Source organism: Argopecten irradians, chromosome 2 (assembly GCF_041381155.1).
Source record: "Argopecten irradians isolate NY chromosome 2, Ai_NY, whole genome shotgun sequence".
Taxonomy (NCBI): Eukaryota; Metazoa; Mollusca; class Bivalvia; order Pectinida; family Pectinidae; genus Argopecten; species Argopecten irradians.
In genome coordinates this window covers 64,102,975-64,130,974 of record NC_091135.1, presented here as the reverse complement: position 1 = coordinate 64,130,974, position 28,000 = coordinate 64,102,975, and the positions used below count along the sequence as shown (strand labels likewise).

Genomic DNA, 28,000 nt, shown 5'->3' with positions numbered 1-28,000 from the left:
CCTACCTTCATCATCAAACAGAATCTTGTCCTTTCCCTCATCATACTCCTTGACCATGTAGATCTCGCCGGGGTCTATGTCCACCTGTCCATCCTCCTTCATTTGGATCTGTTTGATGCCCTCACTGCGCAGATGGCGGAGTGAACGTACGTGCTGGATCAAGTTGAGTTTGGCGCGGGTAGAAAATTTACACAGGCTACAGTAGTAGTATTTCGACTTGGCGTTGAGTTTGGTCTCACACATCTGGAGGTGTACGAAGAGTTGTGCGTTGCTTTCATGGCGTGGATTACCGGTGTGGATCTGCAGCTTATGAATACTGTTGGTGTAGTAGTCACAAGAGTTACAGCGGACCTGTACCGGGTTACTGACATTGAGGTATTTAAGTCGCCACTCATTACTGGCTCCTCCCTCTTTGATGTGGTTGACCAGCTGAAGTCGCTGCAAATGCTTGTCGGTCTTGCAGTGCAGCTGGAAGTTGGCCTTCAGGTTGGTCTTGTAGGTACAGAGACTGCACATGTATGTACCCTGTGACACACTGATGTTCTCTTGCTCACGCTGCTTGGTGCGGTCCAGTTGTAAATGCTGATGAAGAGATTCGAGAGAGTCAGTTGCGTATGAGTTACAAACACAGCAGGAGTACATTCTTGCTGCATCAGGGGTTTGAGGGTCAAATGCCACACCCATTCCCCCGTTTTCCTTTCTGAGATCCATTGGTATTTCACCATACGGTCCTTGCATGTTTGCCATCATCATACCCTGGTCATAGCCAAAGGGAATGTTCCCTTGTGATGTCATAGGGGATGACATGCCAGCTAGGAATGAAGGATCATTTTGCAACAGCATCAATTGGTTGAGCTGTTGAATCTGCATGTCTCGTTGCATATGTTTCATATTCTGTTGAAGAACCATCATGTTATGTGTATGCTTCTCGCTCGTCATGTGAATCCGCAGATTCCTGGCCACGTTGGTTTCGTAGTTACAGACATCACATTTCCATGTGGGTTTGGGTTTGTTCTTCTTCATCTGTTGTACAACAGTTTCGGTTTGAACAGGCTGTTGAGGCGGCATTTTCACTTCACCTCCATTGGCCAGCTCTTGTACGTTGTTTAGATGTTTGTCCGACTGCATGTGAATGCTGAGGTTTCCTTTGGTGGTTGTGCTGTAGTTGCATACCTCACATCGATAAGGTTTGTAGCCACATGAGTAGCTCTCCCCACGAGCGAGGCGAGGATGTGACTGGTTCGTCATGCAGTAGATACACTGCTGGTCATTATCGGGATGTTTCTCTTTCATATGGATCTCCAGAGTTTCCTGGTACTTGTAATGCCAGTTACACTTCGGACACTTGAGTGTCTTGCATGAGTTACGAGAATGCATCATGGTCATGTGACCACCGAGTGACTGAGAGGAGCTCAGAATCATGTCGCACTTGGGGCATTCGACACCCTGGGCACGGCCCTGTGGGTGGTCCTCACACACCCCGAGGAACACTGAGGAGGATGGGTGGCTTGTTGCAATTGGCAACGACATGGTAAGAGATGGCACAGAAAAGGAAGCACTAGAGGATGTACCTAGACTTTGTCTGTGGTTATTAGAGTTCGGGTAGACGTTCTCACCTTGAGGCAACACGCCCTTCACTGACGAAGATTCAAGATCAAATTCTGAGCCCGCACTATGATCCAAATTTCCTGAGGTTTCACTGAGGTTGTTAAATTTTGTCCCTTGACTATGAACACTAGCACAGTCCAGCATAGCACCATGGTTAACCCCTGACTTGGCACTGCCCCCTGTGACCTCTGACCTCTTAGGGTCAGATAATCCCTGAGTACTAGGGTCATGTAATTTCTCTGATTTCAACTGCATCATCAGTGGACTTGAGTTAGCTATGAGGTTGTCTGAAAGCTTTGGCTTGGAGTACACGAAACTGACAGAAGTTGTGTCCTTCAGGCTACCGGGGTAGCTGGAACATAACATGTTTGTGGGTGACACCATTTCTTGTGAAGAAGGTTTGGCAGAAGGGGATAGGACTTCGTTAGATGTAAGTGACTTCCCAGGTTTGGGCTCCAAAAATGACATGAGTGGTTCTTTCTCCTTGCCCACACATTGTATAATGGCGGATGAATTCTTCTGAGACATGATTGTCACCTCTTCGCTGTTAAGTGTCATTGAATGCTCTGTTTCAGCATGCGCTGTGAAAGACTTTGCGTAACCGAACGACAGTTTACATATAAAACACATGAGAATAGGTTTTGTTGGCACGGAGGTCCAACCCTTACCTGCCTCTGAGGTAGATATCCTATCAGCAGTCGCACTGCAGTCCATATCACTATCAGCCTCTTCTGTCTTTGTTTTTCCTGAACGGACATCATACACACGATAACTGAACATCATTGGGGCCTGGTGAGGGTAGGGATGGGAGGAGGGAGCACTATAAATACTGTTCAACACGGAAGCTGGATTTCTAGGAACGAAGAAAGCATTAGCAACATAGGGGAAAGCAGAGACCTGTGAGTGAATATCACTACCTTTCCTATCAATGATAATACCTTCTTGGTGTGGCAAGTCTATAATGGAATCAAGATCACTCAGATCAGAGTCTCCACCTTCAATTATATAAGCCGATCCATCTGAATTATACACAATTTTACCATCAAAACTCTCCCCATCACTGAAGTCATCCTCCACATTGTTACTCGATGTGAGGTTTGTTCTTTCTAGGGACGGTCTTCTCCTGAATGTTGCTGGATCAGACCCCGAACATTTATGGTCCATGTATGATTGTAAGGAAGGATAGCCACTGTCACAGTTTGCACAGTCCACTGGCTCATCGTCCTTCACCAAGCTTTCCTCCTCTTCCTCATTCATTTCCTCATCCTCCTCCTCCTTTCCGGGCGGGGAAGCACTGGATATCGAGTCGGAGGAGTCCATACCAGACTCTGCAGAACCTGAACCATTGGTTGTTTCAGTATTCCCTGGAACTGGCAACTTGAACTTTAAGCTCAGATTGGTAGTGTCCGATTCACCTAGGCTCTTGGAATTAAAGAGTCTGCCTGACTCGGATCCTTGTTCTATGTGGTACTTGGTGATGGGAGAAAGCTTGCCCCCATAGGAATTAGGGGCCGAGGTGAGAGTGAGCGCCATATCAGGACTGGGCTGGGTCCCAGGGGTAGGACTTAAGGGCTCAAAGTCCATAATGCTGCATTACTCGTCATTTCTTTTTCTCTATTCTGTCATATTTTCATCTGAAAAGACAAGAAAAATTTGCTAGATCTTTTTTAAAAACTTGATTAAGATCAAACAGAATAATTTTTTTTTCTAAATTCCTAATTACAATTTTTCTTAAACTGAGGATATATCACATGTTCCTGTATGCTAGCTGACAGCAGACATCTTTGTTACTTTGCCTTCAAATTAGCCAGGATTATTTAACTGTAGTGTGATATACAGGAGAATGAATGCAAAGTCACTGATTTCTATACATATTGCCCATCTGCCTTTGTACAGGTAGTGAGGCTAGAACAGTACCAGTAATTATACATAGGGTCGACGTGTTCAGGCATAATTATCACAATATTCAATAACGATGTGCCTGCAAAAATTTCATGTAAAAAATCTATGTCCTGAAACTAATTTTTTTCTGAAAAATGTGAAAGCTCTGATGTTAGAAAATGATACAATAAATTCAATAATTACACCATGCAACAGATACAATTTTCATGAACTCCTAATTGAAAGTATTGACTATGACAGATCTGTGAGATGTATACTTCCAACTCAGGGAGGCTTTGATATATCATGATTATTATATTGGGTCGGTGTACCGCTACGGTGTCACTCCAGCTAAACACCCCTAAACATAATACAAACTTATTTCACATGGGTCCTCCGGACTTAATTTATCTGGGACAAAGAAAAATCTCTCAGCCATCTTTTATGTGAATTCATTTGGTCAATAAAGGTCAGCTATAGTTAGCCTGGGACCGGTCAAGTGTAAGATACCAGGACACAATTAATAGGTGACCATATAATGACCATCCAGTGTCCAGAATAATGTGAGTGGTCAAGCTTTATAGTCACCACCTATAGATAGCCTGGACAACTGGACTTTCAGTCAACCAAAACTTATCAAATTTTATCTCCAACAAATTTCCCCCTGAATTATTTATGAACTTTCCTAACCATCAAGATTCAGTTTTACTAATTTAAAACTTGAGCTTTGAATCAATGAAATATTTTTTTTTATATATATACAATGTAAATGTACATATATAAACACTTGGTTGATATGTAAAATTTACAAACCTGGTGGTAGTTAGATATGATGAAACTGACATTAAAGTGGACTTAGACTGGACACTGGTCATGGGTGACCTTAATGACAGCAGAGGACACAACATCTTGTACATAAACTGTAAATATAGCTTGGCCATAATTAATAGATGGCCACATAATGACCTCCGAGGCTGTAATTTATAACCTTGTCATTCTAACTAACAACAGTTTGTGTCTCGGCTTCATTAACTTCTATTTGGTATTTCAACTTTTAAATCCGTCAGTACGGATGTTAAAGATAGATGAAGTTAAGGAGAAATAAAGATTGGTAACATGTATGTATAATTAGTTATGTGAGCTGATTAAAGGTTTTCAACATTAAATGGAATGAGGTGGACCGAGTAAATCTGGATAGCTGAATCAGGGTGGATGTATGCCATAGTCTCAAACATCACACAGCATATACAGTCAATTTTTACATTTAATTAATCATGACTACTAATTGTTTTTTTTTTTTTTTTTATATATCTACTTTCCAGAAAGATATTTAGATCTCCAACAGAATATCTACAACATGTCGCACCTTTGGTGCACAAGGCAGCATCATCATATATTTATTGTGTAATAAGTTAATATTAATCATCAATAATTGACAAGTTTGATTTGACGATGACCTTATACATACATGTGTATATATAAATATCAATACATGAGGACTATGTGGCCCGACCCACATCCGTCTACTAGACCTGACACAGTATACTCCTGGCCAGTGTGAGGCTGACACACTGCCCATTGACGGCCACCAGACATAAAACACAACTGTATCAACTCTACTCACATTTCCACAGTCACCCTTCTAGCCTCTAGGAATATGGGTCGAGGACAATTGCAGTCCAGAAGGTGCAGATTGGTTAAATTGGGAAGCACATGTTTACAGAATGTCCAGGGTGTTTTGGCCTGTGTACCATAGGTCTGACCCAGTGGACATACCGCACAATACTGATGGTGATCACATCACTGACCCTAGGCTACCTGTCACTCTTCTCACCTGGCCTTGATAGCTAGGCCCTCATCTGCATAAATAGCTCATCAACCTGTACTGCAGGAAAGTGCAGGTAATGAAGGGGCCACTTGTACCTATACAGATTTTGGTGGGCGGTGGATAATGTCGAGGGGGAGTTAGGAAAGGGGGAATTATATCAGAAGTACTAGGGCACTTAATACATATCTATACTAGGAGAGGGACAATTGTATTTAGGGGCATACAAAAGGGGTGGAGATGGAAGGAAGGTAGATATACAGAAGACAGTTTGATCCTTTAGAGATATCAGGGGGTAACCTAGTAAAGATCAGGGACATCAACTCTGAAGTACCACTACGCCCATGGACATGATACAGGTATTAGGGGCAAACACAGGGGCTGGGGAAGTGAAGGAATCTTGTACACCACATTCACTCTAAACAGAATGAAGACAATATATCAAGGCAGCTAGATATTGTATATCTGATCAAACACAACTTTTTTATTGGAACACAAGAACGAGGGAGGACAAATTTGTGGTACAGTCGTCCTCAGATCAGACACATGATTAAGATAACAACTATTTGTATCCGATTTTTACAAATGCATATGCATATTCTCACCTGCAATTATGATATAATGTCACACCTGTGTAAGTTCTACATGTGGTTTTTTACCAGTCAATGTGGGGTCTCATCTGTAATTTTTAAACATTTTCTAACCTTTATCCTACTATAAATACATTTAGATGATCTGTACTATTGCATATGTAGTTGGATATAGAACGTTACTTATAAATCGTTGATAATTAGATATTCATATATTTATTTATTTGCATTAGTACTTTACCTGTAATAACAGATACTTTACCATGCCTGTAATAAGTGATAGTACCGTACATGTAAAAAAAAAGATACAGATTTTATACCTGGTCTACAATTAGATATGGTATTTTACCTGTACTTACAGATACTTTCCCATGGCTATAATGAGAAATAGTATTTTACCTGTAAATACAAATACAAATATTTTGCTATCCAAGTTATTAATATAGATAGAAAATTCTATGCAATTTTTAATCTATAAAAGTTAATCCACGCAAATTTGTTTTGCTGCGAAAGAAAATGGTTTATTATATGACCTGTAAATACAGTACCTGGGATGGCATGTGTTATTGACTTAAAACATCGGTGGCCCGTTATCTTACCTGAGATCTGCATTATTTCACCTGATTAAGACAGATGCTGATTACTACACACACCTACCTGAGAACGCAGTCAGGACTTCACTAATCCACTATTTTAAAGCACACCTGCACTTGGGTATAATTTTTGCAGTAACATTACTACAATCAATTTTAGTGCTAGGCTTTTTTAGGTGATGTTAAACTTGTACAATTTAAGTGCTAGACTTTTTTAGGTGATGTTAAACTTGTACAATTTAAGTGCTAGGCTTTTTTAGGTGATGTTAAACTTGTACAATTTAAGTGCTAGGCTTTTTTAGGTGATGTTAAACTTGTACAATTTAAGTGCTAGGCTTTTTTTAGGTGATGTTAAACTTGTACAATTTAAGTGCTAGGCTTTTTTAGGTGATGATAAACTTGTACAATTTAAGTGCTAGGCTTTTTTAGGTGATGTTAAACTTGTACAATTTAAGTGCTAGGCTTTTTTAGGTGATGTTAAACTTGTACAATCTTGTAAGTGTGATATTATTGTCATCTGTTGGTGTTTCTGAGGTGTATACATGTATAGGAAATACACTATATCAAATAGACTGCATTCACCTTTGTCATACAATTACACCAATATAAAAAAATTCCTTACAGCCTCCAAAACACTTATTTATCATAAACATTGATTGAAAAAAAAAAGAAAGAAATCATAAAAGAAGTCTATCATAAAGAAGCATGTGACGTTAATGTACAGTAGCAATTTTAGGTCAATATTTAAGCTGCAGTCATTAACATAAATCTATAGAAGTTTTCTAAATTACCACTAGACTTTTAAAATAAGAATAAAGTTTGGAATATTTTTCTATCAATTTCATTCAAATAGTTTCAATTAGTAATTTTTCAGTTTTACATCTCTATAGGCAAGATAGAATTTTTCTGAAAAAAACCAAATTAATTAAAGGAAGGAATAAATATTTTTTATCAAATTTTTAATTTCCACAGAGAAATTGTGACTTAAGTCCATGTCATTAACACGTTTGCAAATCAAAATTAATTTGCTATCATATTTCAAACATATCAATTTGATCTTTGTTCTTAACTTTAAAAACAGATGATTGTTAAGTTTCAATGCAATGTTGGAGGGTTTAAATATTTCAAGTTTAATCTTGTAGTGTCAAACAAAGATTTTAGAAGACATACGGACACAGGTAATTAAGTTAAAGTAAATTAAATTTATTTAAACGTTTTATTAAGTTTCAAATTACAATATATATATATCAATATCTGCTCAGCACAATGTCAAAAAAAATTTCCACAAGTGATTAAATCGTTCTCATATGGACACAGCTAAATTTCCTAAACCACGAGATAAGACAAGGTCATCTAAATTATATATACAGAATCGTGTAGATCTAGAATTGGCATAACAAACTATTGCACACAAGATTTTTCACGCCAATTTTTTCCCATAGATGACAAATTTGCAGTTGAGACGGCTGTAGAACTCGTTAGTAAGGTTAATCAAAGCATGACTGCCTGTAGACAGTGATAATATGTCATTTCTCCTGTTCAGATAACAATATTTTTCTTAACTCCGACACCCAGGCAATAATTAGTTCTGCTAGACTACTTTACGAATAAATTAGCTCAGAAATTTGAAAACTCGTTTTAGAGCGTATTGTGAGATGGATGGTCTGTGAGTTATGGAGGAGGCCAGAGAAACACACCTCACTAATTCATCCAAACCTCATCTTTTGTAAACACGCTAAATAAAATTTAGACCTTAATGAGGACAAGTGTTTTCATTTGATGTTTTTAACGAGGTTTTGATCCAATAGGTCCTTGTTTAGTGGTTTTAATTATTCACGGGCATATGGAAGCTGTGCTGTGATTTACAGCTATATGTAAAGCCTTAACCAGAGGCTAGCTTTGTTATACATCATTACTACAGGGCAGGATGTTCTAATTTAAAATCTTTCCTTTCTATTCATAAGCTTAATGATCACAAAACACTTTGAAAATGGACACTTTATTATAGAGTTGCATGGTTTTTAAGAGGAGAATTTTATTGCTTTTTGACGGCTTCAGTTTCTTAGACGAGATGACGTGCTTTATTTCAGTTTCGGGATACAAACTTGATCATGGTTCAGAAGATAAGTTATAATTGTAATTACTAGTCTAAAACACCAACTACAAAGACACCACTCATAAAATATATCTCTTCTATTGATTGTGAGCAATGGAAAGTGCCCATACTCGTACCAGAATTGTGACCAGGCATAAAGCCCTGGTGTAAGAAAGTGCCAGTAAGAAAGAGCGGAGATGGATGTTGGGCCATAGGAATTAATTAAGGAGGAAGTGCACAGCTTATTAAATATTGCTGGTTGCCAATTAATCCTGGTCTTTGTGTAAGGTTTGGGCGGCAAGCGACCTCTAGGCATCGGGTGAATTTTTAATCTCTTGAAACAAATGGAAGCTGAAGTCTTGTCAGTCCGTGTTTATTTTTTCTCGGCTGATGAAATTAAAGATGATTAGCGTCCAGTTATCCTGGAGGTTGTCTGACTTTTTGACCCCTCATCAGCCTCAGACTTAGAGCATTCCTTCCCTCATGCCTTCTCAGCCTTGTGCAATCTTCCCATGTGTTAATTGTATATGTTGGTTGAGGATCCAGATTTAATTACTGTTGACTTCTATAGCTGTGTTCTGTTAGAATAGGTTACTCCCCAAGCTTAATCACAACCCTGTCTGATAGCTGGACCCCTAAACATTTTCACATGAAATATAAAACTCCTTCACATACCAGTTATTTTTCAGACTTTGTTATGAATTCTAAATTTTATCAACAAATCTACCACTTCAATTGGGACAGCCTGCTTTGAAGATTTCCAATTACTCTTCGTTAACTTTATCTGTATTAATCACATACTGTTAAACACATATACACAAATTCCCTGTTTAATTATAATGATTCCATGGCTGTGTGTGAGAGAGGAAAGCCATTTGGCAGTGTGCAGTTTTTATAAATATTCATTTCTAAAGCATGTTCCATCTGTGTAAAAGTCCCTTTGGCCAAGTAATCTAAATAATGCAAACAAAAAAATATTTTTCAGCACCATATTGTTTTCCTAATTAATACAGTAATTGGTGATAAATCCTGGTGAGAATTCTTCAAGACAAATTTAACAGCTATTAAAAACATTCTGGACAGACTTATCAGTTTTTAACATACTAAAAATAATTTATGAAAAACAAAAGTTTGGGTAGCCCATGCCTTTGAGTATTCAATGCCTCTTTTCTAGGACTACATTAATAAATGGCTGTCAACGTTAATTGAATAGAGATAAGTATCCGAGATAGGGACTTAGACTGTCCCCTAATGATATAATCAGGGACATTTAATGACATGTGGGATCACCTCTACCAAACAACACAATCATAATGGTAAAATAATTGTTTACGCCATTCTTGGACAACAATGGAGTTGTCATGAGGACTTTAAAGCCAAGGGGGAGAAATGACATCTTAGAAACATGTAAAAATGAAGTAGAACATTGAGAGACCTGGGGTAGACAGTGAGAGACTCAACATCTTACATAATATTACCTCTTTTACACATAAAACAATGTTTACCTACCATAGCCGACCAAACAAAAACCTTGCTGTCTCCCAGTGGGGGACACCTTCCAGTCCTTTATGTCACATCTATAACCTGATATCCCATATAAATACAATTTAAACATTCCAAAAATTATAATTGAGTGAATTTAATTGGCAATTTATCAATGTATATTTCTAATACCTTAATTACTAATGAGGTTTGAAGCTTCCTGATAAAATTATTTAATCGTGTATGATATTTTTCGATATTATACGGAATTTTATTTTTTAATCATGAATATGTATAACGACATCTATAAAGAACACTTGATTTTATCTACTTATTTAAACCCAGTTTACAATGAAGTAAAAAAAATTAACAAAGGCATAAATCTATAGGTAAAATTCACTTTACATATCAAAGACCACAGCTAGATATTTAAGTGTATTCACCTAATAAATATACTATCAAAACTAAAGCTCCATACAAAACTTAATCTATCAAAGAAAAAATGCTTCAGGTTCATTAATTCCTTTTTAGAAAAAAATCTTTTTAAAACGGTCAGATGATAATATAGCTTTAGTCAGTAGGTACCCGTTTCTACATCCAAATAAAATAATTTTAATGAGATTTAGTGAATGGTCACTACTCCTAAATAAGTTTACCTCACCTGTAAGTAATAGAGATTTAATGATTTCTTGTTCACATCCTCCTTCACATCAAATGTTAAAAAGTTCATGTTTATGTCAGAACATATATTGTTTTATATAAAATGTTTATAAGATCATGTTTATTCTAGAACATATATTGTTTTATATAAAATGTTGAAAAGTTCATGTTTATGCCAGAATATAAGTTGTTTTATATAAAATGTTAAAAAGTTCATGTTTATGCCAGAATATAAGTTGTTTTATATAAAATGTTGAAAAGTTCATGTTTATGCCAGAATATAAGTTGTTTTATATAATATGTTGAAAACTTCATGTTCCTGCCAAAAATATGTATTGTCTATCTGGTGTAAAACATATAAAGATAAGACAAATATTTCAGTGTGCTTTACAACTAAATCTCATAAATGTACCAAAAAAATGTGAAGATATGGAATGGAGGTGCTAAAACCGGCCACAAAACCCTATGAGCTGGTGAGTGTTTGGTGTGAGATAGTGTCAGGGTCGGCCATGTCTCCCCCGGTACACCACCAACCACTAGATTTATGAGTTTTCGGAGGCCAACAGGTGCTTGTTCTCCCTATCTTTACCTTATTTTACCCTCTCTTATCACCGCCATTGAAAGTGATATCTTTTCAAGTGATTTTTTTATTGCCTAGTCTTTCATGCCATTGAAGTATAGAAATATTCCTTTAATTTTTTCAATGTGATTTATTTTTCCCAATTATTGAAGAATTTTTATTTGGTTATATGTATAGTTACAATTTTCTCTGTTGAAATGAATTACTTTTTCATATATGGTTAAATGAAGTGGCACATTTAGTAACAATTAAAATTCTATAACAAATGTTTTTGAAAAACTAATAATGTAAGATAAAAAGACCTCTTTGAAAATATTTTTAACACAACATCTGAAATGACTTTCATTTTTTTAACATTAAATTTCATTTTCATTTAAATTCAAATGTGCTACAAAGTTTGAGATTTAATTGAGAAGGCTACAACTAAGAAATAAAAACTAGATTGCAGTATTGTAAATGGCGATGAGCTACATCTCATAAGACACTACATTGTGTTTAAAACACATTAAATCTAATGTCATATGTGGTGGAATGCTTTTAGCGATTATTTTTTAATTCTTTGTTAGCTCCTGTAACCCATCATATAGATTCCGTGTCGATAAGGGCCGACTTCTCCCGTATAAAAACACATTTTGATGAAAAGTCAAGATAGTTTGGGATCTATTAGGTTAGCTGTAGTACAAAATAAAATCTACGCATGACCTAAGTTTAAAAATGGTTAATTGTTAAAAATGCGAAAAGTTGTCCCACAGGTGCACTCCTAATTATCAGCTGAATTCATTACATGGTAGATATTCTGCAGATTTAACGAAATAATTGCTGATGTAACAACAGAAACAAATTCAACATCTAATATATATATCGTGAAACTCCCTGTTATATACATTCAAGTAGTTGAAATATATGTTTGCTTTTTTTAACAGAACATCTCTTTGAAATCTTGTAAAAGCATCTTTTTTACATGAAAATCAGGACTGTCAAATCTTTATCAGGACTGTCAAATCTTTATCAGGACTATCAAATCTTCAAGGCACTTACCGTATCACAATAATTCTTTTTTGTGATATTTCATATGAGTGAGTAAATTATAGTTATATCAACATACAGGTTAGTGTCCCATGACTGATTGTGGCAATTCCATCAGTTAATGTCTCTAGTCTTCTATTCATTCATCATTTCTCAAATATCAAACAACACTAAAAATAACCAAAAACTAGCCCATTAATACAGAAGGAAGGAAAAGCAAGTGTGAGTGTGTAAAAATCCTGAGTTATCTCCCTTCCTCCATGGGCCAGCCTCCTGTACATAGGTGAAGCAATATCTCTCGGCTAGGTAGAACAGTTACCTTGTACAGTTTTTGTTTTCCACACGAATATAAATGTGACTAAGTGCATGAAAGCCTTTGATGTTTGCATGCTATCTAAAGCCCACCTCAATACAACTTAATTAACTCATTACCATAAGAGCGAGTTTGATCCTGTTCGTTATCAATGATTACACAAAAGATTAGTACAGCCTAATTTCCACCTACCCTGATTATAAATGAAGCTATTGTTAATCTTTCTTACCTTCAATTAATGCCAGGTATAAATTCTGGACAAACAATAGCCAGCCGGTGTGTGTGAATTACACTTTATAATTGCCTTAGTATGTGTAAGGCCTCTCGCTGTCATATGCTAAATTTAATCTATGTTATTGATTTCCCAGATTTTTTTTGTTTTGAGTCATATATTAATTGCTATAAGCCATGTTTTATCCACGGTTTTTTGCTGCTGAGATTTCTATTACAATCGAGCCAACAACAGATGTGTCATTTGTCGTCCTCAACAAAAGAAAACTAATAAATTCTCTTACTTATGATAAAACGATTTAAGACCAGCACTTGGTGAAAATTTTAGAAAGTTCTCTGATTCTGAATTAATAATTTCAGGTATTTATGATTTATACAATAAAAAGGAAACATTTGAATAATCAATAAGTTTGTCATTGAGGTGTGTGTTAACCAGCCGTTTTCGTTTGACAATGTTATGGTAACAGTTTGACTGAAACACATGGTCTTGATTTTTAAATATAGCAATACCTGAAAACAAGCTAACTGTGTACGCTTTCTTGTAGTCCATAATTAAAAAAGATCCATTTCACTTAAACACTTCACAGTTGGATTCGGCTAGAAAACCATTTACAGATTCAAAGTATCAAAAGATTCATCCCCTTCTTTCAAATCGTCCACAGGGTTTCCCAGCGATTCAGGTGAGCTATTGTCCCATGTTAAATCGTCTAAATAGGATATAAATTGGAATTTGCATCTCGGATAAAAAGTGAAATATATCTGAATACGAAATTAGGCAATCTAACAGGATTAAAGTAATTGTAATGGGGAGGTTGTTTCATCCACAAAAATGCTATTGAATTTACTTGCCTCCTGGGGTCAAAATTTGATAAAGAAAACGAAAGCTTCAGAGTGTGAATGTGATGGCCAACCATTAAACAAACTTTTTAGTATTTCAGGATCATATTGGAATTTCTATAACTGCAAATTAAATTTTGACGAATAAATAATTCAGATTTAATTTGCCTTCCGAAGTTTTCATAAAACACATTACATGAAGCTTTTAAATTTGCGCTGAAAAGTTTAAATGTCAAAGCTTGAAACTATCAAATCATAATCTGTGAAATTTACCAATAGATTTAAAAAAAAGTCTTCTTTTGATCATAGGAAGTTAGATCCATAGTTTGTTTTTAACTGGATCCAATCAAAGCAATATTTCTACTGCAAAAATGGTCCAAATAACGCATTATTAATGCATGATCATTTTTCAGGAAACACTTAACTGAAAAACATATTTAAAATTAACTTATTCTTTAAATTTAAATCTGTATGTAATGATGTGATTTTTATGTTAATAAATGTCTACAAAGCTATTAGCCAAAATCTATCGACTATGGACTCTGTAACCAAAATGTAACTATTGTGTCTCATACAAATAAAATAACCAGAAAAAAACCTACAGCAGAGAAGCAGGGTCCCTGTGGATCCCCCACCTCCCCCCTCTACACAAGTGACATACATAGGAGTATAAAGCATTTACACACTAGCCCCTCACCATTTTTAATCAAGTTGAATGTATAAGGGGCAGTGATATTGATTGATGCTTGGTCACCCCAGTGATGCAAAAAGGCCATGTCAGGAAGAGCCTGATGGGAAATTTGCTCAATCAAGGCTTTCAAAACTTGTGTGACAGCTGAAAAGACTTGGTGCCCTATCCCCTGGTTTTCCTAGCAGACTTATTAATTAAGCGGAGATCTGAATGTTCACTTTCACTATAGTAGTCATTTACCCTGAAAACTTAATTCATTAGAGACTTCCATTATCTTAGTGCTCAAATTCAGACAATTCTGGACATTGATATTAAACGCTATGTCAGACATTGAGATTATATTTAAAGGAACCAAATCATGGTTATTCTAAAAAAAACCAACAAATTAATAAATAAATATACACAGATATTTTAAAGAAGAAATTTAGAATAAGTATTTAGAATGTAAACTATGGCCTTAGGTGAAATGGTGGGAGAATCCCTAATGATGTGTCTTGTTAGAAGGAGATAAAATACCTACAAACAATGGGTGAACGTCTGTTAGGATGTCTAGCGATAATATCAGATCCTTCACTAATCCTGCTGTAAATTCCTCAGGTCTCACCTAGGGGTCAAATGACCATCGACACATCCTTATACACAGGACGACAACCACAATCTTAACCAACAACAAACCCAATAAAAAATAAACAACTTCAATGGAACAAAGGTTCAATAGAACCTGTAAAATCACAACAACTGTTTAAAAATAACATGTGAAAAAAACCTGTGTAAAAGTATAAATGTAAATACAAGTCCTTACCATAGAGGGTGAACTAGGTCCATATACACCATCCATAGCGTCCGTCTCACTACATCCATTTACTGTTTTTGCTGACCCACTTTCAGGCCGAGCAGATTAGCACCTCCAGATATAATTTGATGGACCGATAATCTGAACTTTCTCCCTTTAGTAGGGAGATGGAGAGAGCCTTTGAGGGCGAGCTCATTCACTACACTCTGTACAACTGGCCAGTTGTATTGCTGTGGTGGTCTAACAGACAGGGCCAAGTCCATCCAACAGGCTCTCTTCTCCAAGCACTCCCTTTGTTAATTATCCTCCAGTGGATGGGCCTTAATTTCCTCATCCATAACACAAAACACTTCTGTCTTTTGACCAGCTAACATTGATCAGTAAATATATCCGTTGTGCTGGTATATATGTATATCTATAGAAGGATGTGTAAAGCACACTGCTACTGATGATTATCGGGCCCTATAGAGTGCTAGAACGTTTGTTTTGTTAAAAGAAAAAAAGAGAATTAAGCATTATAGCGATGAGATGTTGAGCCTCTGTCTCTGACCATGCTATGGAGGCCGACTGCCACAGCCCCGGTGGTGGCCGTCAACCAATCTCTAACCATCGCCACACAGATTAGCATGGAAATATAATTTGGTAAAACTTGATTGGAATAAGTCAAATTAAGAAAGCCTGCCCCTCACTGCAATCTCTGCTAGCTAGTCCAGCTGCTGTATAGGAATTTAATGAAGTGATTTGAGAGGGAGGCCCCTGTTTGTGTCACTGGAGATCTATGGTAATTACGACCCTCAGACAAATCACTCATTAACCGCTTCAACATGGGAGGCTCCTACCACTAGATGGTCACAACCCTTTCTAATGTGCTTTACTAGCTCCTCAACTCATCTGTGGCTAGCTCTGCCCTTTGTTATACTAAGCCATATTGCATGGACGATGATAATTCCTTAAAAATGATTTCATTGCAATATTTTGTTTTCGCTGTCTGACAACTTCTCTCCACTAACAAGGTGTTAAGGCCTGTATTAGATCAAGTTCAGTATTACCAGGACAACATGTGTGTATATCAGTTATTTGCTGTGGTGTTTTAAATATATTTATGTCCGCACATAAGCCTGATCTTTTCCTTTTTCGAGACGTTTACTGGCAGTGGACCGACGATGTTTAATGGACATTAGAACAACTGTAATTAACATTCCATCTATACATCTGTACCAGCCATTTAAGTGGTGGCTGGAAAGTTTTTCTATTTTAATTTCTAAATTAGAAGTTGACACAAAAAAAAATTGTTTGTGCGTATGAGTGTTTTGAGACGTGGTCTTTCTAGCTAGGTATAGCACATCTACCGAGCACAATGACCTAAAACACTCCCTGTTATCAACTCTGTATTAATTATATGTCTCCGACATCAAGGAAAGAAAAAAAATGCATCAAATTTCCTCTGGTAACGGGTGCTAGTCGCCTCCTATAGAGAAAGGGATTAACTAACTCTGGTTCCCAATTATCCCGTCTTTTCGTGTCAAAAGAGTGTTTCTTGGTAGCCTCCAAGTGGTGCGTTATTTTTGTGACTGGAGAAGAAGGGTGACGTTCCGACAGAGAAATCAATAAGTCACTAATAAGACTGCATATTTATTAAAGTTATCAGAAAGTGGTTGTTTGGTCACATGCAGCATAAATAGATAGATTAATCGTGGAGACGGACAGTAAGATAAGCAGGACCATCACCCAGGGGCTCGCTACTGCACAGCCAGTACCACACCTGTGAAAGTGATCACCAAGTCTTGGTACAACTTCTCCATGAAATTACCATCGCTCTAAAGATTTATAGAGATAACTAGGCAGGCCATGGATAAATATATATGTTCTTCAAAAATTTTCAAATACTTATAGCCTGCAAGCGGGGGGTCATACATAAAAGTTAGAGAAGTGGGCATGTACCCCCATAAAACTCTACTTGTAGGCTGCAGAGAACATAACTATTTCATAATAATTTTCACAGTATAGGTATGATAGCACCAGGAAAAGTATAGTTCTGATCGTTGGATTTCACTAGATTTTCTGAATGTTTAATGAATATTTCTTCACACTGTAGAAGTAATAATGGCCGAATATGTTCTAATTTCCCGAAACTAAACCTTTGTACATGCTGTTTTCTCCTTGCCTAACTGCATTTCTCAATTTCATGCTATTGTTGCTATCACTATAAAGAAAGTTACTTTGATTTAACAACTTTAAATGGCAATGTGAAAAAACCCATTGATGTATGAAAATAAAAAAAGAATGGCCATTACGACCTGATCAGATAAAATGTACAACAGCAGTATCATTGGCCTGGACTTAATCACTTTCCCTCTACACACAGCCATGGCAGTGAATTATGAATTATTTTAATATCAATTATTAAGTTATAATTAAGAACGACATTCAAAATCAATATTGTCTCCGATGATGCATAATGATAGTTCAATATGTGACCTATGCAGCGGTGTGGCGGTGCACGCCACTGTAGGGCGTATCTATATAAATACACATTGGGGATAGCTACATTTGATTGTTGAGGTATAGATTTAAAGTAAAAATGTATTGATGAACACACAAAAAGTACAATATAACATTGATATTCTATACTAATAGCTGTTATCAGAATGTTAATGAACTTATCTGGAGCAGACACACAGTCGTTTACAGACAATACCGAGAATTATTTTCTATTTCTATTTAAGTTAATTGAAATCCATGCCTATATGTGTAGATATCTATACATGTAGGCGAGGTATTGTTACACAATCTCTGTTCCTATTAACAGATATTCACCAAATAGATAAAAATATAGCACACCAAAATCAATATATATAAACTGATTTTGGAATCAAAGGAAAAATTACTGTGGATGATGATTCAAGCAAATTGAGAAAGAATTCAGACAGTAATTTTTAAAATAATTACAGTATATTTTTCGTAATTCTGCTATTTCATAAATTTTGAAAGAATTTGATTTGAATCAGTATTCAAATTTTACACTTTCAAGTTAACTTTTTATCTAAGAAAGTATTTAATGATTTCATCATCATTATTAATTAAAAATATTTTTGTAAACAAAAATTGATTATTTTTTACATTTTTTACTGTTATTATAACATTAAAATAAACAAAAAAAATTTGTATTTTGAATAAATAAATGTTTTGTTTTCGATGTAATTTTTAAATTTAAATGTCCTGCCTTTAATTACAAACTATGTACTTTTCATATGTCACTTTGTTGCTTCGTGGGGTCTGACACATCACAATTGTTCTTTGGTATTTAAAATTAAAATTTGTGCCGACCTGTTAGTCATGGCTCATCCCAGGAGCAGTACAGAAGGAAAAGTGTTGATTAATTTGGGTGGGATGAGGAGGACCGAGCTAGGCCACCTGACAGGAGAGCAGGAGGACTGCCTCCCTTGGAGTTAGATAGCAGAGGTCGGAGGTCAGCCGCAAATGATTAGGTGGCAGGCCAGTATCAGTGCGACTACTGAACCATAAGTCACAGGGTCTGAGAGAAACAAAGTCCCACTTTAATAGCACCATCTGATGATAGCAGTTTGTGTTGAATTTGTGGGGATGATATCATAATGATTAGGAGCAGGACTATATTGATTACTTCAAAGAGGGGAGAAAAGGGACAAACACCGAATCTGGTTTTTGTCTTGTGGAATTTTTTCATCAAAATTGAAATAATCCTCCGTTTAACCTCCACCAAACCTGGTATGGTGGCCTATTTTTCCTTCAGGCATGTCCAGATGCTTTGTGTTCAGATATGTGAAAACGCTAATTAATATCCTTTGTTTATTTTGGTAGTATGATAAGAGAGGAAGTAGTAGATGGTGGAGCCCCCTTGATTATAATGAGCCGACTTGGGGTAATGCATTACTGAGTAGAAGGTGCCCCAGCCTGTTTATCTGCTCACACAGGTTATCTAAACATCACTCAGGCTTGGGTTACTCAGCTTCCAACTTTAATGGCTCCGGCATTTGTCAAAAATCATAAGACATAGAACCTAATGCCAACTTGAGAGGAATTTTTTATTCGGCTGGTACCCCATGGCCCCATGTGTTAATTACTTGAGCCTGGTCCACCAGTTTGCCCTATTAATCACCCAAACAAGTTTTGCCATTTATTTGTTAGAGCCAGAGATTTTAATCTCTTACTACAAAAATATGATAAGACGTTGGGTGTGAAGGAATTTAATTTTTCTTATCTCTACCACAGAAATTTTGGATGAAAAAAAGGCACAGCAAGGGGATTTCTAGATAAGTTTTTACTAGTGTATATCCATGGGATAAGTCTTTAATCAAGGAACATTAAATTAATGCACTTTTGTAATTAAAAACTGTTTTTCTGTTACTTTATTGATCAAAGTGTCTACAGCAGCCGGAATCAGGAAATGAGGTCAGATAGATTCATAAGTATATTCCGACTTATTTTAAAGTACAAATTAACATGTGGAAGAGTACATCTATAGGTAATTACATGACTGATACACATCTAAAACAATGTATCTAATTATTCTATAGATTGGGAAAACTCTTTCTAATTACTATCCAGTAGAAAATTTATCAGCTCAAAGAGTTTTTAGACTTCAGAAATATCTAAATCAATACTTCACACATCCCAAATGTGGCTTTTATTGGTTAGAGTAGATAAAGGTTTATAAGGAAGCACAGAAAAATAGTTTCTAATTTAGAAGGATAAATTGGTGAAAGTGTGATTGTCCCCATAGAGCTTTGTAGGTCGACACCTTGATATCTATAGTTATAAAAATACTTTGGTAAAAATCTTCAGATTTTCTTTGTGGTTTCCCGTACAAATCAATAAAATGAAAATCAATACTATATTGTACGTATAAGTAAGCCAGTGTTATGTTTTATGACATTACCTATTGTCATGACAGTTCTTGCCAAATCTCAGTGAAAACCAGACATACAAAATCTGATTTAGACAATACTGTTTTTTAAATTCATTTTGACAGTTGAAGTTCTCATACATTTTAAGTCTCATTTCTACGAGACATCCTCATATCTCATTCTATTAAAACAGAAACACATTTTTTTCTCTTTTAAAGATATCTTATAGAAAAAAAATGATTTTAATAAATTGTTTAGATGTAATTTTTAGCATTTCAGCAAAAAAGAATATTATGTAATAGTTTAAAGGACTTCTAAATAACAAATTTTGATATAATACTTAGCACAACAGATAAAGGGGAATATTTCATTTAAAATTCATTTTGCTGTAAGAAACATTATATCAAATAAAATCTCTTGTGTCAAAAAAAAAAGTAAATAAGTCATCTTAAAACTTTAGTATGAAGATGTTTATTTCCTTGTTTTGGCGTCTCAGTAATTAGAAGTGCTTGTTAACTACACTAAATGTAACATCCTCCCCAACTCTCACTTACCTTCCTTGTTCTCTTTATTATACGTACAATAAATAAAACTTAATTGATCACAACAATTAATGGAAACATGGATGGAACTTTACACACTACAGTCTTCATTAAAAGAATGATACATGTAAAAGGAATGTGAATTTTGCTTATCTACGTAGACGGTAATTATTTCCAAAGGAATCCCAAATTATAACTTTATATATATGTGCGGCTTTTAATTATACAATTTCTTTCAAGAGGTTTCCTTCACAAATAAATGTCCATAAACATGAGTTATTTCTTGGTTTTGTTTGCAATTCGTTCCCACACTTAAATGTATACCAATTTCTTTTATCAAATCACATTAGTAATTATATTTTTCGAGTTTTTAGTCTCTCATCAAGGTTTGGAGCTTATACAATTAAAATTTAACTACCCTAGGCAGATACATATCACCACCCTTCACCGCTCATGTGGGAACCTCAATATTTTTTTCCACTAATCACATCAGATTGAAACAACTATCTGTGACGGGGTTATCTGCCCCTGATTTGCACTATAAAGGTGTGATATAGTTCTGTAATGATCCTTAGAGAAGACAAACTGTCGGAGCCTCAAGCTACTCATTCACAGATGAAAATACACACATAAAACTTTAAATCATAAACATGTGAATGTGTTTTAATCCTCTATTCAAAACAACATAATAAGTATATCAAAGTTTTTGTTAATGTCTGATTAGTTTTCAACTACTTTATGCACTGTAATAGTACACCCTTACATCTTGACAAAACAGATCGCATAAATTTTAATCGTTTAGGTCTGTAATGCCTGTGATGCCACAAAAACTTAATTCCTAGAAACCACATCCACACTTAATTATTTAGAACTAGATACAAACATAATTTCTTATTTTCTTGAAACTACTTATATTTTAACTTCCTGGATACCACATATCCCACAGAAAGGCCACAGTGGCAGGGTGGTTAAGGTGCTCCAACATATAACTGCTACTTTGCCAGTGTATATTAAGTTTAAATCTCATGTGGAGAGCTGTAAGGTATATCAGTGTTTATTCCTCATCATTTTTTCCATCCTGATCCAATGTGTCCCCCGGTCCCATCGGTCCCCCTGTCCCATCAGTCCCCCTGACCCACCTTTGACCCCTGCTAAATCTGCCCCCCTCTCATATGTGCTCCTTGTTCAGATTGTGTCCCCCTGATCCACCTTTGTCTCCTGCTAAATCTCTTCCCTCCTCATATGTGCCCTTGTCGATTGTGTCCCCCTGATCTACCTTTGTCTCCTGCTAAATCTCTTCCCTCCTCATAGTGCCCTTGATCAGATTGTGTCCCCCTGATCTACCTTGCTCCTGCTAAATCTTTCCCTATGTGCCTCTTGACAGATTGTGTCCCCTGATCACCTTTGTCTCCTGCTAAATCTCTTCCCTCCTCATATGTGCCCCTTGATCAGATTGTGTCCCCCTGATCTACCTTTGTCTCCTGCTAAATCTCTTCCCTCCTCATATGTGCCCCTTGATCAGATTGTGTCCCCCTGATCTACCTTTGTCCCCTGCTAAATCTGTTCCCTCCTCATATGTGCTCCTTGTTCAGATTGTGTCCCCCTGATCTACCTTTGTCCCCTACTAAATCTGTCCCTCCTCATATGTGCCTCTTGATCAGATTGTGTCCCCCTGATCCACCTTTGTCTCCTGCTAAATCTCTTCCCTCCTCATATGTGCCCCTTGTTCAGATTGTGTCCCCCTGATCTACCTTTGTCTCCTGCTAAATCTCTTCCCTCCTCATATGTGCCTCTTGATCAGATTGTGTCCCCCTGATCCACCTTTGTCTCCTGCTAAATCTCTTCCCTCCTCATATGTGCCCCTTGTTCAGATTGTGTCCCCCTGATCTACCTTTGTCTCCTGCTAAATCTCTTCCCTCCTCATATGTGCCCCTTGTTCAGATTGTGTCCCCCTGATCCACCTTTGTCTCCTGCTAAATCTCTTCCCTCCTCATATGTGCCCCTTGATCAGATTGTGTCCCCCTGATCTACCTTTGTCTCCTGCTAAATCTCTTCCCTCCTCATATGTGCCCCTTGTTCAGATTGTGTCCCCCTGATCCACCTTTGTCTCCTGCTAAATCTCTTCCCTCCTCATATGTGCCCCTTGTTCAGATTGTGTCCCCCTGATCTACCTTTGTCTCCTGCTAAATCTCTTCCCTCCTCATATGTGCCCCTTGTTCAGATTGTGTCCCCCTGATCTACCTTTGTCTCCTGCTAAATCTCTTCCCTCCTCATATGTGCCTCTTGATCAGATTGTGTCCCCCTGATCCACCTTTGTCTCCTGCTAAATCTCTTCCCTCCTCATATGTGCCCCTTGTTCAGATTGTGTCCCCCTGATCTACCTTTGTCCCCTGCTAAATCTCTTCCCTCCTCATATGTGCTCCTTGTTCAGATTGTGTCCCCCTGATCTACCTTTGTCCCCTGCTAAATCTGTTCCCTCCTCATATGTGCCTCTTGATCAGATTGTGTCCCCCTGATCTACCTTTGTCTCCTGCTAAATCTCTTCCCTCCTCATATGTGCCCCTTGTTCAGATTGTGTCCCCCTGATCCACCTTTGTCTTCTGCTAAATCTCTTCCCTCCTCATATGTGCCCCTTGTTCAGATTGTGTCCCCCTGATCTACCTTTGTCTCCTGCTAAATCTCTTCCCTCCTCATATGTGCCCCTTGTTCAGATTGTGTCCCCCTGATCTACCTTTGTCTCCTGCTAAATCTCTTCCCTCCTCATATGTGCCCCTTGTTCAGATTGTGTCCCCCTGATCCACCTTTGTCTCCTGCTAAATCTGTTCCCTCCTCATATGTGCCCCTTGTTCAGATTGTGTCCCCCTGATCCACCTTTGTCTCCTGCTAAATCTCTTCCCTCCTCATATGTGCCCCTTGTTCAGATTGTGTCCCCCTGATCCACCTTTGTCTCCTGCTAAATCTCTTCCCTCCTCATATGTGCCCCTTGTTCAGATTGTGTCCCCCTGATCCACCTTTGTCTCCTGCTAAATCTCTTCCCTCCTCATATGTGCCCCTTGTTCAGATTGTGTCCCCCTGATCCACCTTTGTCTCCTGCTAAATCTCTTCCCTCCTCATATGTGCCCCTTGTTCAGATTGTGTCCCCCTGATCCACCTTTGTCCCCTGCTAAATCTTTCCCTCCTCATATGTGCCCCTTGTTCAGATTGTGTCCCCCTGATCTACCTTTGTCTCCTGCTAAATCTCTTCCCTCCTCATATGTGCCCCTTGTTCAGATTGTGTCCCCCTGATCCACCTTTGTCTCCTGCTAAATCTCTTCCCTCCTCATATGTGCCCCTTGTTCAGATTGTGTCCCCCTGATCTACCTTTGTCTCCTGCTAAATCTGTTCCCTCCTCATATGTGCCCCTTGTTCAGATTGTGTCCCCCTGATCCACCTTTGTCTCCTGCTAAATCTCTTCCCTCCTCATATGTGCCCCTTGTTCAGATTGTGTCCCCCTGATCCACCTTTGTCTCCTGCTAAATCTCTTTCCCTCCTCATATGTGCCCCTTGTTCAGATTGTGTCCCCCTGATCCACCTTTGTCCCCTGCTAAATCTGTTCCCTCCTCATATGTGCCCCTTGTTCAGATTGTGTCCCCCTGATCCACCTTTGTCTCCTGCTAAATCTCTTCCCTCCTCATATGTGCTCCTTGTTCAGATTGTGTTCCACTGATCCACCTTTGTCCCCTGCTAAATCTCTTCCCTCCTCATATGTGCTCCTTGTTCAGATTGTGTTCCACTGATCCACCTTTGTCCCCTGCTAAATCTCTTCCCTCCTCATATGTGCCCCTTGTTCAGATTGTGTCCCCCTGATCCACCTTTGTCTCCTGCTAAATCTCTTCCCTCCTCATATGTGCCCCTTGTTCAGATTGTGTCCCCCTGATCCACCTTTGTCTCCTGCTAAATCTCTTCCCTCCTCATATGTGCCCCTTGTTCAGATTGTTGTGTCCCCCTGATCCACCTTTGTCCCCTGCTAAATCTCTTCCCTCCTCATATGTGCTCCTTGTTCAGATTGTGTCCCCCTGATCCACCTTTGTCTCCTGCTAAATCTCTTCCCTCCTCATATGTGCCCCTTGTTCAATTTGTGTCCCACTGATCCACCTTTGTCCCCTGCTTAATCTCTTCCCTCCTCATATGTGCTCCTTGTTCAGATTGTGTTCCACTGATCCACCTTTGTCCCCTGCTAAATCTCTTCCCTCCTCATATGTGCTCCTTGTTCAGATTGTGTCCCCCTGATCCACCTTTGTCCCCTGCTAAATCTCTTCCCTCCTCATATGTGCCCCTTGTTCAGATTGTGTCCCCCTGATCTACCTTTGTCTCCTGCTAAATCTGTTCCCTCCTCATATATGTGCTCCTTGTTCAGATTGTGTCCCCCTGATCCACCTTTGTCTCCTGCTAAATCTCTTCCCTCCTCATATGTGCCCCTTGATCAGATTGTGTCCCCCTGATCCACCTTTGTCCCTGCTAAATCTCTTCCCTCCTCATATGTGCCCCTTGTTCAGATTGTGTCCCCCTGATCTACATTTGTCTCCTGCTAAATCTGTTCCCTCCTCATATGTGCCCCTTGTTCAGATTGTGTCCCCCTGATCCACCTTTGTCCCCTGCTAAATCTCTTCCCTCCTCATATGTGCTCCTTGTTCAGATTGTGTCCCCCTGATCCACCTTTGTCCCCTGCTAAATCTCTTCCCTCCTCATATGTGCCCCTTGTTTAGATTGTGTCCCCCTGATCCACCTTTGTCCCCTGCTAAATCTCTTCCCTCCTCATATGTGCCCCTTGTTCAGATTGTGTCCCCCTGATCTACCTTTGTCCCCTGCTAAATCTCTTCCCTCCTCATATGTGCCCCTTGTTCAGATTGTGTCCCCCTGATCCACCTTTGTCCCTGCTAAATCTCTTTCCTCCTCATATGTGCCCCTTGTTCAGATTGTGTCCCCCTGATCCACCTTTGTCCCCTGCTAAATCTCTTCCCTCCTCATATGTGCTCCTTGTTCAGATTGTGTCCCCCTGATCCACCTTTGTCCCCTGCTAAATCTCTTCCCTCCTCATATGTGCCCCTTGTTCAGATTGTGTCCCCCTGATCCACCTTTGTCCCCTGCTAAATCTCTTCCCTCCTCATATGTGCCCCTTGTTCAGATTGTGTCCCACTGATCCACCTTTGTCCCCTGCTTAATCTGTCCCTCCTCATATGTGCTCCTTGTTCAGATTGTGTCCCACTGATCCACCTTTGTCCCCTGCTAAATCTGTTCCCTCCTCATATGTGCTCCTTGTTCAGATTGTGTCCCACTGATCCACCTTTGTCCCCTGCTAAATCTGTTCCCTCCTCATATGTGCCTCTTGATCAGATTGTGTCCCCCTGATCCACCTTTGTCTCCTGCTAAATCTCTTCCCTCCTCATATGTGCCCCTTGTTCAGATTGTGTCCCCCTGATCCACCTTTGTCCCCTGCTAAATCTCTTCCCTCCTCATATGTGCCCCTTGTTTAGATTGTGTCCCCCTGATCTACCTTTGTCTCCTGCTAAATCTGTTCCCTCCTCATATGTACCTCTTGTTCAGATTGTGTCCCCCTGATCTACATTTGTCCCCTGCTAAATCTGTTCCCTCCTCATATGTACCCCTTGTTGAGATTGTGTCCCACTGATTCACTTTTGTCCCCTGCTAAATCTGTGCCCTCCTCATATGTGCTCCTTGTTCAGATTGTGTCCCCCTGATCCACCTTTGTCCCCTGCTAAATCTCTTCCCTCCTCATATGTGCCTCTTGATCAGATTGTGTCCCCCTGATCCACCTTTGTCTCCTGCTAAATCTCTTCCCTCCTCATATGTGCCCCTTGTTTAGATTGTGTCCCCCTGATCTACATTTGTCCCCTGCTAAATCTGTGCCCTCCTCATATGTACCCCTTGTTCAGATTGTGTCCCCCTGATCTACATTTGTCTCCTGCTAAATCTGTTCCCTCCTCATATGTGCCCCTTGTTCATATTGTGTCCCACTGATCCACCTTTGTCCCCTGCTAAATCTGTTCCCTCCTCATATGTGCCCCTTGTTCATATTGTGTCCCCCTGATCCACCTTTGTCTCCTGCTAAATCTGTTCCCTCCTCATATGTGCCCCTTGTTCATATTGTGTCCCCCTGATCCAACTTTGTCTCCTGCTAAATCTGTGCCCCCTTATATGTGCCTCTTGATCAGATTGTGTTCCCCTGATCTACCTTTGTCTCCTGCTAAATCTGTGCCCTCCTTATATGTGCCCCTTGTTCATATTGTGTCCCCCTGATCCACCTTTGTCTCCTGCTAAATCTGTTCCCTCCTCATATGTGCCCCTTCTTCATATTGTGTCCCCCTGATCCATCTTTGTCACCTGCTAAATCTGTGCCCTCCTCATATTGTGTCCCCCTGATCCATCTTTGTCACCTGCTAAATCTGTGCCCTCCTCATATGTGCCCCCCTGATCCACCTTTGTCTCCTGCTAAATCTGTGCCCCCCTTATATGTGCCTCTTGATCAGATTGTGTCCCCCTGATCCACATTTGTCTCCTGCTAAATCTCTTCCCTCCTCATATGTGCCCCTTGATCAGATTGTGTCCCCCTGATCCACCTTTGTCTCCTGCTAAATCTGTGCCCCCCTTATATGTGCCTCTTGTTCAGATTGTGTCCCCCTGATCCATCTATGTCCCTCAGACCAACCTAGCCCTCATTTTTATTTGCTTTTCCTCATCTTCATGTCAACACAAGTCCAGAGTCTTATCAGCCGTCCAAAGTGTACAGGACAATTCGCACTAAGCTGCTACACACATATCTTAATGGTTTGACAGCATCAAGTCTGTCAAGAATTTGGAAATTAGATTGTTCAAAAGGCCTGTCTTAATGAACAGGTCCCATGCTGGAATAAATCAATATCTATAATAGTGTTAGGGATAAAACTAAGATGGTTTTCCCATTTAAATTCTGAACTCCAGAACAAAACAGATCCTTACATTAGGCTATATACAGGTGCCTCACACAAATATTTTTAGAATATGTCATATTTAATTAAAACAGGAAAGTTCAAAGCTTAAAGCCTATCTAAATGGCTGATTTACATAGTAAGTGTGTGGGTTATTAATATCATAATGACATTTTTATCTAGTCCAGGTAAATATGTCTAATTCAATGGATCACCCTTAATAATCAGTTTTATTCTATATTAAATTAAATTCAGAAATATTTATAATTAATTGATCATAATGAATATTTTATAAATCTACTTGTACTTGATTGGAAACTTGTCTAAACCTGTGGACGGTGATGTTTTGAAAATATATTCAATATCTGTTTACAAAAATTTTTAAATGGCTCTCACCATCTA

At 38.4% G+C, this 28,000-nt stretch overlaps 1 protein-coding gene across 6 annotated transcripts in view; it reads right to left on the bottom strand.

The window, feature by feature from the left end:
* Positions 1-28,000, bottom strand: part of LOC138316208 (zinc finger homeobox protein 4-like) — a 325,938-nt gene that overhangs the window by 37,465 nt on the left and 260,473 nt on the right. For 4 of the 6 annotated variants that reach the window (XM_069257789.1, XM_069257790.1, XM_069257792.1 and 1 more), the window contains one exon: positions 6-3,242. In XM_069257789.1, coding sequence (XP_069113890.1) covers positions 6-3,192 — 3,187 coding nt within the window. In that variant the 5' untranslated portion in view covers positions 3,193-3,242. Of the gene's footprint in view, positions 1-5; positions 3,243-3,331; positions 3,453-15,214; positions 15,678-28,000 lie in introns of those variants that run through there. The other 2 variants (XM_069257793.1, XM_069257794.1) reach the window with 2 other exon arrangements.